This window comes from Panthera leo, chromosome A3, assembly GCF_018350215.1.
Source record: "Panthera leo isolate Ple1 chromosome A3, P.leo_Ple1_pat1.1, whole genome shotgun sequence".
NCBI lineage: Eukaryota > Metazoa > Chordata > Mammalia > Carnivora > Felidae > Panthera > Panthera leo.
Genome location: NC_056681.1, coordinates 62,128,480 through 62,147,131, shown reverse-complemented (window position 1 = coordinate 62,147,131; position 18,652 = coordinate 62,128,480). Strand labels below are relative to the sequence as shown.

General features: G+C 46.4%; 2 protein-coding genes across 9 annotated transcripts in view; one reads left to right on the top strand and one right to left on the bottom strand.

Annotated features, from left to right (window-relative positions):
• FAM178B (family with sequence similarity 178 member B) overlaps positions 1–2,670 on the bottom strand; it is a 114,267-nt gene extending 111,597 nt beyond the window's left edge. For 6 of the 8 annotated variants that reach the window (XR_006200633.1, XM_042932073.1, XM_042932074.1 and 3 more), the window contains exon 1: positions 2,594–2,670. Coding sequence is in view for 5 of the 8 variants with exons in the window: in XM_042932073.1 (XP_042788007.1) it covers positions 2,594–2,635 (42 nt within the window). In the remaining 3 variants the exon portion in view is untranslated. The remainder of the gene's footprint in view (positions 1–2,593) is intronic. The other 2 variants (XM_042932076.1, XM_042932081.1) reach the window with 2 other exon arrangements.
• An 11,196-nt stretch (positions 2,671–13,866) lies between these two features.
• LOC122215015 (cytochrome c oxidase subunit 5B, mitochondrial) lies at positions 13,867–15,703 on the top strand. The gene is made up of 4 exons (XM_042930206.1): positions 13,867–14,049; positions 14,602–14,675; positions 14,842–14,941; positions 15,505–15,703. The coding sequence occupies exons 1-4, from the start codon at positions 13,947–13,949 to the stop codon at positions 15,615–15,617; spliced, it is 390 nt and encodes a 129-aa protein (XP_042786140.1). The 5' UTR covers positions 13,867–13,946; the 3' UTR covers positions 15,618–15,703.
• The last annotated feature ends 2,949 nt before the right edge of the window (positions 15,704–18,652 follow it).

Sequence of the window (18,652 nt, the reverse complement as noted above, 5' to 3'; positions counted from 1 at the left end):
ATAAACTTTGCCCTTTTGTTTCCAGGAGATTCTGATTCACCTTTCTAGCTTTCTCTAGGCTGGGACCGGCTCACCTGCTTAAACAGCAAACTCAGCAGAAACAATTAATCCATAGGGGCCCTGACATCCTGTGGGTTAACTAGCGAGGCTCTCTGGGAGCAAAGTCACCAAGTGAGTTGATACATAAGCAGGTTCCAATTTACAAGTGGACTAAGTCCCAAAAGCTCATTCTGCAAGCCAAGGGTGAGAAATAAGGTCTCTGCAGGTTAGCTCACAAAACCAGTAACTCATGGAGCAGCCTCACAGATGATTGAGGGCTGGGAAGGAAACCTTCACCCAGAACATGGTCTCTGCAAGATGAAGACTTTGACTTGAGGACCAGAAGACAACTTGCCCCAACTTGCCCAGCACAGTTTTACTCAGCAACACCTAACATAGCATCTCTGATGTGTCAGGCATTGTGCTGAGTACTGGAACACCAAGGATGGGAAAGATATGGTCTCTGCCCTTGAAGGGCTTGTACAGCAGTGGGAGGTTTCTGCCAGGGGTAGACCCAGCATCACCAAGACTCCAGTGGACGGTGGAGCATGGGTCTCACGGTCTCAACAGGTGTATTCAGACTGGCTGGTCATGAGCAGGCTCAAGGATGAGGGCTGCCTGACCAGTGTGCATGGAAGCATGGCTGCTGCAAAGCACATTTCACTTAAAGGTATCCATCTACCAGTGGTTATATGGCAGTCCAATTTAACAATTTCACCAGGAAAGGAGACACATCCATCAGCTGTTGCTTCTCTTTCCAACCCACAAAATAATATATTTTTCATACTTGTACCTGTTGTTCTTGCTTTTACCAACTCCCTCCCTCGTGTTCCTTGAAAACATTAGCAGTTTCAAAGAAGAGGAAATGAATGACACTAGAAGGGTACAATGTGATAAAAGGTCATCTTTGGTGCTTGAATCTCCAATGCTGAAACCTGCAATTGCTGGTCCAAGGTCACAGCTGGCAACACTACTTCATCAGAGCTAAGATGCCACCAATTTTAAGAGCATCATGACTTTCTTTCTTTTTTTCTTTTAAAGATTTTACTTTTAAGTAATCACTACACCCAGCGTGGGACTCCAAGTTACAACCCTGCGATCAAGAATTGCATGCTCTCCCGACTGAGCCAGCCAGGCGCCCTCAGCATGACTTTCTATGACCACCAAGAAAGAAAAAAATCTGCCAAGTGAATGACACAAAGGAAGACACAGCTCAACTTCAGAGCTGTGAAGATGTGAACAAAGGTGCATCCAAGAATCAATTAAAAATGGTAACTCTGGTTAATCTGACATGTTTCAAGTACTGTGTGCTAGGTGTTGAGACAGGAACACAAGAGACAAAAGGCCATCCTACAGTCAAATGGGAAGAAGACACACTCAACATCTAAACTTAACTCCTGTCCTCTTCCTCCCCAGCACCCAGCACCAACCAGCCAGGACTATTCCTCCTCAATCTCACTCATCTGCTTTCCAGGCTAAGGAGTGAAGCCATCTGGTTTCACCATGCTCCCTCTTCTCCAGTCCAGCCCAGGGACTGCCGCTCCATCTGTCTATCTCTTCCCACTGCTGGGTGGGGGCCTCCTTAAATCCTGGAAACCCAAGCCTGTAACATTCAGCCTCCCTCGCCTACCTCTCCCACTCTCCATCACTGTCCCACAGTGTGATTTCAACATGTTGCCCCACTTTTTCTTCTTTTATTTTCCTCGCTACAAGAAAAATAAAATAATCTGTCTCAAAGTGTAGCCATGCGGTCAAATCATTATGGAATCCAAAATGCTTTGAGTCTTGATGTAAAAAAGATCCAAGATTAACTGACACTATTACAACAGTCCTGTTTTTCTGAATATTGCTTTTTTCAAGATGACTTATTCCTAACACCGTGCTTTGTGTCGGTCCTTTTAAACAAATATTTAATAGCTTAGGAATGTTAGTGAGGGCAGTGGCTCTGGTTAGCAAGCCCTCAGCTCGCACTCTGAAAGATGAAATGAGATGAGTTTTATCCACAAAGGAAAGTCAAACAGTCTGCAGTATTATAAACTGCACATCCATCAAACTAGGCATAGGCTGGGAACAGAGAGCTTTTCTGGGGGGAAAAAAAGCTATCCTCTGTGCCCTGGGGAACACTGGGAAAACACACACACACAACCACCAAATCAACCAAAACATAAACCAAGTCTCAAGTTAGTCTGAAGAAAGTTCCGTCCCAACAAAGCAAACGATGCCTTGGTGACTGTGCCACCCAGGAGAGGAGGGCCTGGCTGGTCTTGGTCCGGGCCAGCCCTGGGCCCAGCCGGGCGCCAGGGTCAGAGTAACACGTGAACACATGTGTTTAACCAAGAAATCCATAAGGGCGCAAAGGAGGCAGGGGGTTGTGTCTGACCTGACAGCGGGGTTGGGACCGTCCTAACTGGGCGAGCAGGGGAGGGGTAGGAGGCCGGGGCACAGGCCTGGAGGAGAGGGGCGGCTAGTGGGGAAAAGGAAGCGGGTGCAGGATTCCCGGACGGTGGGGCTGGAAGGGCGAGGACCGCGGATGGGAAGAAGAGCGGGTTCCTACCTCCAGGGCCGCTGGAGCCTTCCCGCGCCCCCAACGATGCATGCGGAGGTTGCACTTGGGCAGGCAACAGCCGTCCAGCACCCGGGCGGCGCGCGCAGACGGCGCCCCCCAGCGGGCCCAGCCCCGCCCTCCACGTGCGCATCCACGTGCACGCCAAGCGCAGCACCGGAAGCCCAAGGGTGGGCAGTGCTCCCCGCAGGCGAGGCCGGCTTCAATCACCCCTCCCGAGCTTTTTGTCTGTGCCTTCTACTTAACGTGCAGTTGAGTCGCGGGATCCTCACCTGGGGGGCTTCCAAACAGATGGGGACACCGATCCCACAGGGAAAGGGCCTCTTGCTAAGGGACAAGGACAGAAGGGGGCGGCGCCAGGATTTAAACCCACTGTGGCCTCTCCGCCGTCAGACCACCCGGGATCTTTCCCACAGTAAGACACTTCTCGTGTTGTGTGTTGAGAGCGCATCCCTTATAACCACCATCCATGATTATTCACGTTTTGCTTTGAGAACAGATGTGCCCTGGGCATGTGTATCTGAGTGTGTGTGAGTGTGCGTGTCTGTTCGTTCTTTGGGGGATGTCGGCCGGTCAGATTCACACTCAACAAACTGGTTGAGCCCCGACCCTTTGCCTGACCCTGAGCAAGGCCATTTACATACATTATATCTCTTTATCTGCAGCCAGCCCTGTCATCAATTAAAACCATATCCTACTCTTCTGGGGAACTGATTCTTAATTAGACATCATGAATAGCTAATTAACTGTCCTCCTGCATGGTTTTCCAGGCAGGAGGGCGGTAGAGCCCAGCCGAGCTGAGCTGAGCAGTGCTACTCCTGGCACCCCGGCTAAGCCCATACTCTGAGTGAGAAGCCCCTCTTCTGGGGCCAGGAAGTGAGGGAGAGAAGGCAGAGAGGCCTTGGTGTGTTAGCAGGCCTTCCCAGCAACGTTGTTTCTTGACCTTTACTTCCTTTGATCAGCTCATCTAGGAGTTTGAGCCCATTAATTCATGTGACTTCCATTTGTTAAAAGGGATATTGAAGAGATTGAAAGGATCCCTTCTGAACTCCTTCCTGTTCTTTGGAGAACGTCTGCCATTTTAAATGTTTTAAACATACATAGGTATATCCATTTTAATGAGCATCGTTTGTAAGTTTAATATGAAGAGACAGATCCAGCCCCAGGCAAAGTTGAAAATACTAACCTACACAAGAATAATCCTTTTCTGGTATACGAATGCTCCCACCAACATTAACTCATTGGATCTTCACTGTAGGCTGGAGGGTGCTGACTACTCATTTTCCAGTGGAAGAAACTGAGGCTTGGAGGCCAGCTGCCTGACCTAGAGCCATACACTGGGGTATGAGAGCCTACATTTAATCCCAGGGCTCTCATTGCTACTGGTCTGTCTTTCCTCATGTCACCCAGGGTTTTGCTCTCACTTTAGGAACCTGTTGTTCTCACTTCTTTGTGTGGAGGCCCTGTGTCCTTGAGGCCCTCCACATTCCTCCCAGAGGACCCTGGAAGGAAAGAAAAGAAAATTTGGCCAACAGGGCTGCCTCAGGTGGCTCAGAGACTCCATTAGAGGGCCTCTTCATGCAGCAGGTCATGCCTGCTGAAGGTCCGCCCAGTCTCCTCCTCCTCCTAGGATCTCTGTTCCTTCAAGTCCTGCTCTGCCCAACCCCATGTTGTGTGTGCCCACTCCTCGTGACTTGATCTCTTAGTCTGGTTAAAAAGCTGTGTTCCCAAGAGTCCTTTGAATAGTAACCATAGAGATGGGATCGACTCAGGAGAAGGGCTTTAGGCAAGTGGGCCTTCCTTACTCCTTCCAGGGAGAGTGGGTGCTTAGTCTTACAAAGGCCAACCTGGAATGACAGTTTCAATTATTTTATTCATTTATAGCTGCTTCTTCATGTAATCATCTTTTATTGATCATCTAGAAGGAGCTACATACGCTATATACATTGTAATTCAATCCTTTTTAAGGACCCTACAGAAGGGAAATTGGAGGTTCAGAGAGCTTAAGTTGCCCCAGTTGCAGAGCTGCTAGTACCGTCTGAGCCCATGTTTCTCTGGCTCCATTGTGTATACCTTTTCCTTCATACTCCACGGTCTGATTTCAACGTTTTTTAAAAACTGCTTATTTATTTTTGAGAGGGAGAGAGAGACAGAGGATCTGAAGCGGACTCTGCATTAACAGCAGAGAGCCCAATACAGGGCTTGAACTCATGAGCTCTGAGATCACGACCTGACCCGACCATGATCTGACTGATTGAGCCACCCAGGTGCCCCACCCATTGTCTGATTTCAAAAGAGGCACTGGAGAAAAGATAAAAAATCAAAATCAGGGGCACCTGGGTGGTTGGTTAAGCGTCCAACTTCAGTTTGTGAGGTTTTTGAGTTTGAGCCCTGCGTGGGGCTCTGCACTGACAGGGCGGAGCTGGCTTCAGATTCTCAGTCTCCCTTGTTCTCTACCCCTCCCCCCTCGCACTCTCTCAAAAACAAATAAATAAACATTAAAAAAAATTCAAAACCACAAAAAGGAGGAAGAGCCACATTCGGGCCAGCAGGGTTAATGTGATTATGTGAATAAATATTAAACCTGTCCCTGAGCTTCTTGGAAGCAAGAAATAAAAGTGTGTTTCTGTGTGTGTGGTGGGGGTGGGGGGGGGGCACAAAGGGCTACTTGCTTCTCTGTATAATATAGAGTCTCTATGGTAGAAGGAAATAAATTTTTCCTTATTTTCAATTACAAAAGTAATTTCTCATGGAGAATCTTATACAAGGACATTATGTAACAAAATGATCAAAATTTTCAATAAGCAGGTACAGCAAAAGACAGATGAACAATTGTCTTGGGCCACCTGGGTGGTTCAGTCAGTTAAGCATCTGACTTTGGCTCAGGTCGTGACCTCACAGTTCGTGAGTTCCAGTCCCACATCAGGTGAGCTCAAGCCTTGCTTTGGGTGAGCCCTGCTTCTCTCTCTCTCTCTCTCTCTCTCTCTCTCTCTCTCCCCCTTGTGGGATTCTCCCTCTCGCTCTCCCTTTCTCTCTGCCCTTTGCTCACTTGCATCCTCTTTCTCAAAAAAAACAAACAAAAACAAAAAACAATTATCTTGTGTAATGCATTCATCCATTCAGTAGTCATTCAACAAACAATGAGCAGTTATCATGCATTGGCTGTCTAGATGCAAAACACATGCAAAAAGATAACTACCCTGCAGTGTAATCAATCCCCTGCCCCTGGAGGCAGGCCCAGTACTCCTGCAGTGGAAGTCTGATGACCTCACGGGCGGGCGAGATAACATTTGCCCACAGTCTTGGAGTTTGAGTTGGAATTATAACTTATTTCCAAAAGAAGGAAAAGCATTTAAGGTAAAGGGAACAGAATGTACAAAGCATGAATGTAAATGGTTTGTTTGAGGACTGGAATGTCACTTATCAGTGGGGAAATACAGAACTCATAGGTGACAGCCACCATGAGAACCTTGAGGGCCATGCAAAGGGGTTTCTTCAGTGGGATATCTGATCATCTGATTGAGTACTGAAAGAACAGAGAGAGGTGGAGATGGGTGTAGGCAGCTTAGCAGGGGAGAGGAGGCTGGGAGTGGGAAGAGGGCTCTGAGGTCTGAATGACAGAAATGGCCTCTGCAGATCAACCTCCAGCATGGGAAGAAGAGCCAAGAAGAGAGGCCAAAAGGCAAGGTGGAGGAAGCTTAGTTTGGGCGAAGGCAAGGAGGAGGCAGCTAGCAACAGGAAGTTGTCTAAGAGAACGAGGTTATAAACAGAATCTGGGGTTTGGCAAATAGGCGGCCAAGGGTGACCTTAGCAACAGAATTTTAGGGCACAGTGGGGTCAGACAGTAGGTTGGATGACATTGTCTATAAGTGGCCACTGAAGAGGTAGACACAGGGAGGGAGTCATTCTTCCAGAAATCTGGAAGTGGATGGAAGAAGACAGATCCATGACAGAGGCACCAGTCAGAGGAAGGACTCAGGTCTCAGCATCCTTGAAGGCCAAGGGAAGGTGCCTGATGCAGAGAGAGGGCAAAAAGCCCAGCAGGTGAAGGGGCAGCCTTGGGGAGGAGAGTCCCAGTTCTACCAAGACCAGCGGGAAGGGATGAAGGAAGGGGAAGAGGAGGATGAAAGAGGAAGAGGAGGGAAGGGAGGTGAGTGAGTTCCTGTCTGCTCCTCAGTGAAATACAACATGGGTAGGGCCGGGGCTTAAGGACTCTGAGGGAAAGAACCACCAAGCTCCCAGCATTGAGGGCCCAGCCAAGGGTGACAATCACAAGCCTGTCATGGTGTATGATTTTTCTCTGGCAGTGCTCGCCAACTTGGAAGAAGGAACCTAGAAAACAGATGGTTGGGCAAATTTAGCATTGGGTACCATGGACAAGGGAGCAAGGAACTGAGAATGCCAGTGACAGAATAGTTGAACCATCGAGCAGGACATCATCCCAGGCAGAGAACCATGCTGATCACTCCATCTGCCCCTCCAGATCCCCCTCCTCCTCTCTGCCTGGGGACTGTCCTCCATGGGCTGCCTCAAGGGACTCCCTTGCCCCCTGGTTGCCAGTTAGGGTCACCAGCAGGAAGGAAGGAAGAGGGTAGGAGGAGAGAGATGTGCACCTCTACCCTGCCCTCTCCACCAAGGCTCTGGCAGTGGCTCCCCTGCTGCTCAGCACTCACCAGGCACCAATACCATAGGACCCAGGGTGGCCAACCCTGGTCCTCACAATCCCCGGTTGCTCCCTCAACCCTGACACCCCTCTGTAAATAGCCCTTTACTCACCTCTTTTGTGTGGGTCAGTGGGGCTTAACTGACTTAGAAAAAAACAGATCCCATGGGACTGCCCAGCAGAAGGGGGTGTGGGAAGAGATGGCCTGGTGGGGAGAGGGGGAGAGGAATATTACAATTTCCCAGGTTGAGCTTAAGTTCCTCCCTGGAAGAGTAAACGGGGCTCTGTGGGATGGGGAAGAAGCTCACTGGGTGAGAGAAGGGTCCTGGGAGGGGAAGGGTGACAATTCATATTTGCTCCTGTGCTGCCCTGCTGGTTGATCAGACTGCTTTTGTTTCTTACACACACACACACACACACACACACACACACACACACACACACAAATGAGAATCCTCCTCTGATCCCTCTGAGCCCCAGCTACAGCCAGGCCCCATGCTGACAGTTCCAGGTGACCCATTTTGGATTTGTGGCATCTGCACAAAAATGTTTGATTTGTTCTGACCTGGCTTTTCTGCCAGAAGGGTCCTAGCTCCCAGCAGGCTGCAGGAGGCTCAGCCACTTTATCAGATCTTTCTTAGGCCTCCTTAGATGGCCCTTGGGGTCTGGGCAGTCTCTAGCTGATGCCAGATCCCAGAGGGCCTGCACACAGCAACCATCTCCCCCACCCTCATTATAATTAAAAATTGGCGCTACACATGCCTTTGTAAGTGGTCAGGGCCTCTGTGGCCCAGCCAGAGCAATAGAAATGCAGATTAAATCCTTTTTTGACCCCATTACTTTAAGCTTGTGAGAACTCTGCCCAGACCAAGAACAACTCTCCACCCTTTCCACATTCTTGTGATAGGTTCAAGGAAGAAGTCACATTTTACTCCCCCTTGAATGGTGACCAGCCTTGGCCCATGGGAAGGAGTCGATATAACAGAGTCTCTGCAAGTCAGTAAGATAAAGAATCTCCCCAAATGAGAATACGAATAGCCAATTAAAAAATGTTTACTTCATTTCTGAATAGGTAACACATGCACATAGTTCAAACAAAACCCAAAATAGCATAAGAGGTCTGCAGTGGGTCTCACTCCCACCCCTGCCTTCATGCCCTGTTCCCCATCAACCACCACCACTTCCTCACCTCCACAAATACACAGAGGTAGCTACTTGTATTAGTTTCCTTTCTATCATGCTGGAGATCTTCTGGGTAAAAACAGGCAACTGTTTTTAAATAGACCATTTTAAATTTTTTTTTTTCAACGTTTTTTATTTATTTTTGGGACAGAGAGAGACAGAGCATGAACGGGGGAGGGGCAGAGAGAGAGAGGGAGACACAGAATCGGAAACAGGCTCCAGGCTCCGAGCCATCAGCCCAGAGCCTGACGCGGGGCTCGAACTCACGGACCGCGAGATCGTGACCTGGCTGAAGTCGGACGCTTAACCGACTGCGCCACCCAGGCGCCCCTTAAATAGACCATTTTAAAGCCAACATGAACTCAGCACTTACAGCGTGTTAGGCACTTTACAAGTGTTAACTCATTTGGTCCTCACAACGGCCCCAGAGGTAAGCCTTGCGCCCACTTGAAAGAAAATAGAACTGAGGCAAAAAGAGGTTAAGGAACTTGCTTGAAGGGCTGAGCCTGGCAGTTCACAGCAGAGGAAATTCAAACAATCATATGAAAAGATGCTCAGCTACCTTAGAGGTTAGGGAACTTAAAATGGAAACACCAACAGCATCTCATTTTTACCCACCTGTGGGCAAAGTTTGCAAAAGGTGGGTAACTCCCAGCATATAGACATGGGGTGTGGCACTCCCATGCCCTGCTGGTGGGAACATGGATTGCTCCAAACTTTGGGGAAAACAAAATGGCAGAATTTATTGGTGTTTACTGTACACACCTTCCAAAATATAAGGCTAGGTGTACACAGGCAGGCATTGCAGCACTGTTTAAGAAGCAAAAATATTCTGAATATTCATCAAGGGGAAAATGGGTAAATTACATTTATAGTAGGAAATACTATGCAGCAATTACATAAAATGAGTTAGATCTATATGTATTGGTTTAAGATGTCCACAATTTCTTTTTTTTTAAAGAGTGAGGTGGGGGGATAGGGGCAAAGGGGGAGAGACAGAGAGACAGAGAGAGACGAGAGAGAGAGAGAGAGAGAGAGAGAGAGAGAGAATCTTAAGCAGGCTCCATGGTTGGCATGGACCCATGACCTGAGCTGAAATCAAGAGTTGGACACTCAATTGACTGAGCAACCCAGGCACCCCTCCACAAAAATTTTTGTAAAAAGCAACTTGCTAATAATTTTTATAATAGACATATATTTTTGTATTTGATATTCATTTATGTATCTGTATATTTAAAGAAACATCCCTTATATGTGCCTTTGTTTGAATATGTCTATATGAACATGGAGCAGTGATTCTCAATTTGAGTGATTTTACACTCTAGGGGGACACATGGCAATGGCAGAAGACATTTATGTTTGTCACCACTGGGGGATGCTAATGGCATAAATGGTAAACATCCTACCATGCACCCAGGACTGCACCTTGCCCTGCAAAGAATTTTCCAAACCAAAATATAAATGATGTTGAAGTTGAGAAACCCTGGCATAGAGAAAGGAAAAAAAAAAATGGAAAAACATGAAACTGTTAACAACAAACCTTTCCTTTACTCATCATATGTTTGACTTATTACAATGTGTAGTTATTCTGACCACTAAAAATTATCCTATAAAAGTAAAAAAATACTAGTGAAAGTTTATTGTTTTGGCAAAGCCAATGAAGAAGCAAGAGTGGAGGAGACTGTTTCCCAAGGAGACATTAGGGAGCAGGGGTGTGAGCAGAGGTGGCGGGAGCTGGAGGCACCAGGGTGTGGGTGGGGATGACTTAGGGACTGGTTCTGACATTGGAGCTCACTTCCATAGTCTGTAGAATCCCAGGGCTTTTGTGGGATGAATAAGGACCTGCAAAAATGTCCTATGATTAGGCATAAACCTTATTTCCATTTCATAGCCTGGAGTCAACCATCTTATAGTCAGGCAGCACAGAATCGTAACACCTCATAACTGCATTTCTCACTGGTCTGCTGAGAGTTGGGTTAGTGGGTGTTTGTTGGCAAAGAGTGGCCAATGAAGATGGGAAAACTCTGGCTTAAACCACAGGTGAATTAAACAGGATTCTTTGCAACAGGCCTAATCAGAGCCTTTGGTATGCTAGAATGTGCATCTCCAAGACAGAATTCATCAAATGCAGGACTTCCCAAGTCCTTTTTAACTGACAGCATCTCCTGAGAGTAGGATTTTGTGAATTACACTTTGGGAAATAATAATTTAGTCTAATCAGTTTTACTGATGAGGAAATAGAGGTGAAAAGAAAACGTGACTGGAAGGGCACCCAGGTGGCTCAGTCAGTTAAGCATCCAGCTTCGGCTCAGGTCATGACCTCATGGTTTGTGAATTTGAGCCTCGCTTTGGGCTGTCTGCTGTCAGCACGAAGCCCACTTCAGATTCTGTCTCTCTCAAAAATAAATACACTTAAAAAAATAGTATTAATGCTGTTTTTTTTAAAAAAAGAAAACGTGACTGGCTGAGTTGGCGGGTTCCATTCTGGGACACCTGTCTTCCAGTCCAATGCTTTTTCCTTAGCATTAAACATCTAACCACAGATACAAATTAACTATAGATTCTTGGGGAACATTCCTAAGATTTACAGAATTTTTTTTTCCAATTTAATTTGGAAGGGTTGCACTAGAGGTAGGAGAGAAGGGAGTAACACTGGAAACCTTTCAAAGCAAAACCCACCTTTAAAGAGGATCAAAATGTTTTTGGCCTCAGAATAGAGACCACTTTTTTCTTGGTGGTGGGGACACCACAAAGACCAAACGTGCTTCTGTGAACCTGTGAAGGAATGCTCTACCAACTCCTTTTTTTAAATTCCTTTTTTTTTTTTTTACGTTTAATTAATTAATTAATTTAGAGAGAATCTCAAGCAGGCTCTAAGCTGACAGCCCCCCACTCCCATGGTGTGGCTTGATCACGTGAAGCCTGAGGTCATGACCTGAGCCGAAATCCAGAGTTGGATGCTTAACTGACTGAGCCACCCAGGCGCCCCTCATTTTGAAAATATAACCTGCACTGGACAGATGGAAATAACTGGGGCTTCATGCCTCCCCAGTTTACCTCAAATTGACCTTACTGGGCCAGGAGAAGCCCTAGAAAGCTGATTCTGTATATTCTGTCCAAGAAGCAAATTGACTAAAATTTACTTGATCCTATTATATGTCAGGCCTCTACAAGGCACTAAGGATTCAAAGATGAATAGAGCATAATTCTTACTCCGAAGGGATTCTCCATCTGAAAGGAAACACAGATATTGCATGGTGCCAGACTGAGATAGGGCCATACTGACAATGTGAATAAAGTCCTAGCAGCTGATGGAGGGCAGTGTTTACAAAGCCTTTTGAATGCCCACCCTTCTTTTTTTTATTACTATTTTTTTATTAAAAAAATTTTTTTTAACGTTTATTCATTTTTGAGAGACAGAGAGAGACAGAGCATGAACGGGGAAGGGGCAGAGAGAGGGAGACACAGAATCTGAAGCAGGCCCCAGGCTCTGAGCTGTCAGCACAGAGCCTGACGCGGGGCTCGAACTCACGGACCGCGAGATCATGACCTGAGCTGAAGTCGGACGCTCAACTGACTGAGCCACCCAGGTGCCCCTTCTTTTTTTTATTATTAAAAATTTTTTTTATGTTTATTTATTTTTGAGAGATCGACAAGAGTGTGAGCGGGGGAGGAGGAGAGAGAGGGGAAGACAAAGAATTGGAAGCAGGCTCCAGCCTCTGTGCTGTCAGCACAGAGCCTGATGTGGGGCTTGCACTCACAAAAGGTGAGGTCATGACACAAGGCAAAGTCAAACATTTAACCAACTGAGCCACCCAGGCGCCCCAAATGCTCACCCTTCTAAGCAGCTTACACACCTTAGCTTGTGGGCAATGAGAGCTATGGAAGATGTGTTCAGTTTTAAGTAGAGAGCTCTGGCCCAGGTACCTTCAGTGACTTCATTTCCCATTATCAAGTTACCTTCTACCTCCCCCTGTTTTGTTTGGGGCAAATTATGCTCAGAGACTAAGACTGTCTTTACCAATAACTTATTTAACATAGGTTCACTGAGGGAATTATAATTTATCATATGCCAATAGCACACAGGATGTTCCTTCATAAGCCAGTAAAGAAATAACATACTTCAAACTAATGATAGGTAAGTACACTATTGTTCCAGGCAAAAGGGAGATGAAAGAAATTGTTGAGGTGTGCCTTTCCACAGTGGGTAAAGTCAGTCCTTCCAATTAATAGTTGGGTAGCAGCTGCAAGCTTAGGTTCCACACTGGGGTACCAGTATTGGCAGGAAGGTGGGCTGCTTCGAAGATTATTACTCCAGGGACCATTGAATGGATTGTACCAGTGCCTAGTAGTGCCAAGGCAGGAACAGATGCCCCTTAAGACTGCTGCAGGCTTTAATACCATTGCTGACCAAAAGTAGCCTCGCTAGGGCAGCAAAAGTGTCTCAAGATCTTCAGAGAACTATTCGGATCAAGAAAGAGTAGCCTTGCCCAAGCTGAACGCTCTCGAGTTGTTGATCAAACCTCTTGGTTTTTAAAGTTTCAAAGTCCGTCACATGATGGACACCACTGCTATTACTATGTTGTCAATGACATAATAGTCCTCTCTACTCCAGTGCGAGAGTTAAGGAAGTCCTAATATCCAACTCCAAAACAAGTTCAAACCACGAACAATTTTGTCCAAAACAAGCTTTTAAAACGTGGATTTGAAATCATAAGTCAGTACACAACAGCCTCCCTTAACATGTTCCTTGGTTAATAATAACCTCCCGGTGTCGCCACCCCCTCACTCCACATCACCAAAGGCCTTGGCCCTGGGAGGGGTCCTAAATCTGGCCCTATCCTTCTTCCCCTCCTCGGTCCCACCTCAGGCCTGGACCACATCACCGGCAATGACTTCATCACCTCAGCACCACTGTAACAGGAAATTGGTGCTAGGACTGCGGGTAGGTCCTGCCCAAGTTCTTACACACTGGGCCAATGAAACAAGTTCGCGATGGCTCACACTGCCCGGCCAGCCCGCACAACAGTTAACATGGTGGCTTTTAGGAGCCTGCTCCTAAATTTAAATCATTTGAGGTCCAGCAAGTCTCCTGACAGACTCGGGCTTAACAACTTCCACCTAGCAGTCGCTACGTTTACAAAACACACCTAGCAGGAAAGACGCACAGGAACTCCACTGTGGCCGCCCCATTCTATGGACGAGTCCTCAGAGCTCCAGGGGCGCAAAATGAGCTGCCCAGCGTTAGTAAAGGGCAAAGCCCCAGGAGCCTACATCTCAAACCAAGAACGCCCCCACGCCTCCCGCGCTGCGCAGCGGAGGGCAGTGAGAACCACGCATGCGCAGACTTTCCCCTTTCCTCCTCCCTGAGTGGGGAGGGCTCCAGGACAGAAGGAAGCGGAAGTCTGATACCTGGTGGCGGAGGGAAAGCCCTCCCCCGGAGGTCACGCCTCTCCCCAGAGCCTGTTCCCGGAAGTGCTGCTGTTTGTAGCGGGCGTGATGGCTTCAAGGTTACTTCGTGGAGTTGGATCGCTGGCCGCGCAGGCCCTCAGGGTCCGCGGTCCCAATGGAGTCGCCGCAGTGCGCTCCATGGCATCTGGAGGTACTCGGCCCGCCCGGCGCGTTAGGGAGTGGCGCCGTTGCCCTCCCGGGGTGGTGCCAGGGCAGCGAAGAGGGGGTGGGCCGTTCAGCTAGTCGGGGCCCCAGTAACCGCTTCACGGCCCCGAGTGCCTCAGTCTCCGCGGGCATCCTCATGTTATACCTGACCACCTTTGCTGCCGCTCACCGAACGACCCCCGCTGCGAAAAAATCCTAAACTGTGGTGTCGGGTGACCTTGGGGGACAGGGGTTGCAACGGGGATGTGGAGGGGCTAAGCCGCTCTTCAGGTTTGCGCTCACTTCACGTTGGATGAACCCCACCCCATTAGGACTCTGATTTGCTTTTAGGAAAAAATGTGTAGAAAAATTGGCCTCCGTGGTTGAAGGAAGAAAAAGATTACCCTGTGCTTCCGCTTTGGGGGATCATGACAATGGTCCTTAAGGGACAACGTGTATGAGTAGCCTTTAGGAGCTTGTAAACTATATGTAATCATTTATGTATGTGCATTTTTTCTCCTGATAATTCAGACATCACAATTCACGTATTTTCCTTTAGGCGGTGTTCCTACTGATGATGAGCAGGCAACTGGGCTGGAGAGGGAGGTCATGATGGCTGCTCGGAAGGGACTGGTGAGAAACTCCTTTCTGTGTCTTCTCTGGAGCTCATGGTCTTGGATGGGATCAGAGCAGTATCCTCTCTGGTAGCATTTAACATAGGAAACCTGACTTGTGGGAACAGTACCACCAGCCTCTGGAGGGTAGGGATCATTTGGCATAATGGCTTATTCTTTTTCAGGACCCATACAATATGCTAGCCCCAAAAGCAGCTTCAGGCACCAAGGAAGACCCTAATTTAGTGCCATCTATCACTAACAAGCGAATTGTGGGCTGCATCTGTAAGTACCTCACCACTATTTTCTTGTCCATTTGTTTAATATATCCTGTACAGGATGTCAGTAATGTGTTTCAAGTCTTCTGTGTGTATGTTGTGTGTAAAGGGGATATGTGCGTAAATAAGTTATTCTAAGGGTCCCCTGGTCCTTTCAAGTTTCATTTACCTAAGTAGGTTATCCTTACTGTAAAAATATATAGAACATCAGTAATACCAGCTCATTGGAGATGCAGCATGAAGGAATATTCATCTAGAAAATATTGTACTTCCTCTTGGCCAGATACCATTTTAGGCTCTAGGGATATATACCAGAATGGACTGTGCTTTGGGATTCTACATAGGCAGAGGAACTGTTAGAACCTAATAGTGACTCTGATGTGAGGTCAGTTTACTCATAGATAAACTCAGGGCCTCATTTCATCTGCAAAGTGGGGAAGGAGAGAGCTTGAACTGACCTCTTAAGATGTTAACCATAACTTTGTGTCTTAGAGGTGTCTGAGGATGAGGCTAGTACTGAAAGTCTCCACTTCTAGGTTAGATGGCCTTCAACCACATTTTACCTTTCAGGTGAAGAGGACAATAGTGCCGTCATCTGGTTCTGGCTGCACAAAGGCGAGGCCCAGCGATGCCCTAGCTGTGGAACCCATTACAAGCTGGTGCCCCATCAGTTGGCCCACTGAGCCTTTGCACTAACTTACTCAAAATGTGCTATAAAGTTTCTTCTTTCCAATAAAGACTAGCCATTGCATTGGCTCCTTCTCCCATAGTTGGCTGGTCTTATTTCTATCCAGTGTTTTTGGGGAGGCATGGATTCTTACTTTGGGAATAGCTATCTTTTAATATTAGCTTTCCATCCACCTGCTTGGGTATGCTGAGATTGACAATCCCATAACACAATGATTGGGACCATCTGGTATGGGGAAAGCATGGGCTATGGAGTCAGGCTGACTCAACTTGTAATACTGGCTGTCATTTAGCTTTCTCACTGGGGGCATGCCCTCTGAGCATAGGTTACATCTGTTAAAAAAAAAAAAAAAAGGAAATACCTTGTGAGATGTTAGAAGTAAGAATAACGTACATAAAGAGCCTGGCAGATGGCTTACAGTATAAAAATAGGGTGAGCTTTGGGGGCTTTGAGGTCTTGGGATTCAAAACATGGCTCATGGGGATATCATCAGCAAAATCCAGACTATGAGACAATTCCAGAAACCAATAACCAGATTCTTCAAACAAACTGCAATGCTGGGGGTGGGTGGGGGGTGGAAGTAGGGAGAACCATCAAGTGAAATGGATGTGAGGGAGATAACCAAGAGCAAAACATGGATCTTGTTTGGATCTTGATTTGAAAAAAATGGCAACTATAAAGAAAACCAATCTAATAATTTGAACTCTGGATATTTGATATTTAGGGATTTATTAAATTTTAGTTGTGTTAATGGAATTAGCTTTATTTTGTGCTTTAGAGATTCATGGTGAGGTTCTTAAGAGTTGAAGTAGGTCTGGGATTAGCTTTAAAACTGGGAAGAGGAGTTTGGGGTATGATTAATCCACCGTAGCCAGGTACAAGAGGGGTCAATGTGTGTTTGAACTGTATCATAATACTAAAAAATAGAGATTTTTATTAAAAAATAGAAATTTTAAGAAGTCCAGTTCAGCTACTTTATATTTGTGACATCTTTGTGACAGTTAAGTTCTTAAAAGCTGTTTGTAAAATGGAGCTGGTACCCTTCCTTTTTGTTGGGATTAACCACAGAGGTGGCTTTAGTTACTTTCTCCACAAAATTGGTTCAGATTAGGTCTTTGAGCTGAACTAATGATGATGGGAAACATTGAAGAGAAAAGCCCTTTCCCCCAGTCTTGCCTTACTTCCTCTTAAAGGTATAGATTAGTCAAAGCTACTGCTTCCATTCTATGCTGTCAGTCATTATCTTTTATTTCCAGGAAATGCCCAGATCATTTGTCTGCCATTCAAGGCCCTTCCCTTTGGGAACGAGAACACCTAGATAGCCATCTATTAAATCTACCCTTACCTCTCTCACCTCAAATGCTGTTTGTAAACAAGACTTTACCAATAACTTTATTGTGAAGATTGCCCTGGTACTGCCACTAAGCCCTTTCGTCTGTCCTGCCTCCTGCATTCCCCCTTCCATTTCACTGTCTTCCTTTCCACTGTCTTCCTTTCCAATCAAAACTCTTCTTAAGAGTGAGTTTTTGACTTTCCGTGACATTAATCTGACCTGTCTTCTCTATCCCTCAACTTCTACCCTCCCTCTTCTGTACTTTTTAAAATTGTAACCAAGTCGGGATGCCTGGGTGGTTCAGTTGGTTAAGTGTCCGATTTCAGCTCAGGTCATGATCTCACAGTTCCTGAGTTTGAGCTCTGTATCGGGCTGTGCTGATAGCTCAGATCCTGGAGCCTGCTTGAGATTCTATTTCTCCCTCTCTCTCTGCCCCTCCCCTGCTTATACTCTCTCTCAAAAATAAACATTAAAACAATTGTAAAAAAATAAAATTGTAACCAATTCTTGGGGCACCTGGCTGGCTTGTCGGTAGAGCATGTGTCTTAACCTCAGGGTTATAAATTCAAGCCCTACATTGGGTGTAGACATTGCTTAAAAAAGTAAAACGTTTTAAAAAATAAAAAAATTGTAACCAAATCTCCCCTAAAGAAGGAAAAATCCCCAGTACATGTTGGCTGTGGTAGTCAGGATAATGTTTCCCCCAAAGATGTCCATATCCTAGTCCCAGAATCTTGAATGTATTAGGTCATGTAGTAAAAGGTTATTAAGGTTGCAAGTAACCTTACATTTGTAACCATAAAAACCTGGTATTTTTTTATCTGACCATATCATTTTTATCTGACCTTAAAATAGAGTACTCTGGATTATCCAGGTGGGCCCAATAATCAAGGGCGGCAGAATGGAGTCTGAGGGAGATGTGACTATGGGGGGATGGTCAGAGAGATGCAGTACTGTTGGTCTGAAGATGGAAGAAGGGGGCTACAGGGCAAGGAGCACAGCCTATAGAAGCTGAGAAAGGCAAGAAAATGCTTCTCCCCTAGTCTGCAGAAAGAAATGCAGCTCTGTTGACCCCTGGGTTTCAGTCCAGTGACCCATGTCAGACTTCTATGGAACTGTAAGATGTTTGTGTTGCTTTAAGCCATTAAGTGTGTGATAATTTTATTATGGCAGCAATAGATCAGAAAACTCAACTACTGCCTGGAGTTATTGAGTCTCAAAGTTAGCCGCACATTAGAATCACCTGGGGAACTTTTACAACTCTCAATGCCCAGATCATACCCAGACCATTCAAGCAGAGCGCGTCTGGGAGTGTGATGCAGTCTACAGAACTTTAAAGTTCCCCAGGTAATTCCAGTGTGTAGTCCAGGCAGAGAATCTCTGCTTTGGGCTAACCACGTAACTGTGAGCAGCTCTTTTCCTTGCCTCTTGGTAACTGGGAGCTCTAGTGGCAGATAGGAAATAGAACATCCCCCACTAGGAGTACCAAACCTTTGCTTTTAGGTAGAAGTGGGCTCCATCTAAACCTCTGGCTATTTAGCAGCTTAGAAATTAGATCCCATCTCCCTTCACTAGGAAAGAACATAAGCCTCACTCCAATGGTATTAATCTGCAAATACAGAATAAAGAACTTGTTTCCTGGAATGATTTGAGTGTAAGTTGCTGATCTGATGCCCCATTATACTTCAGTGTGTATT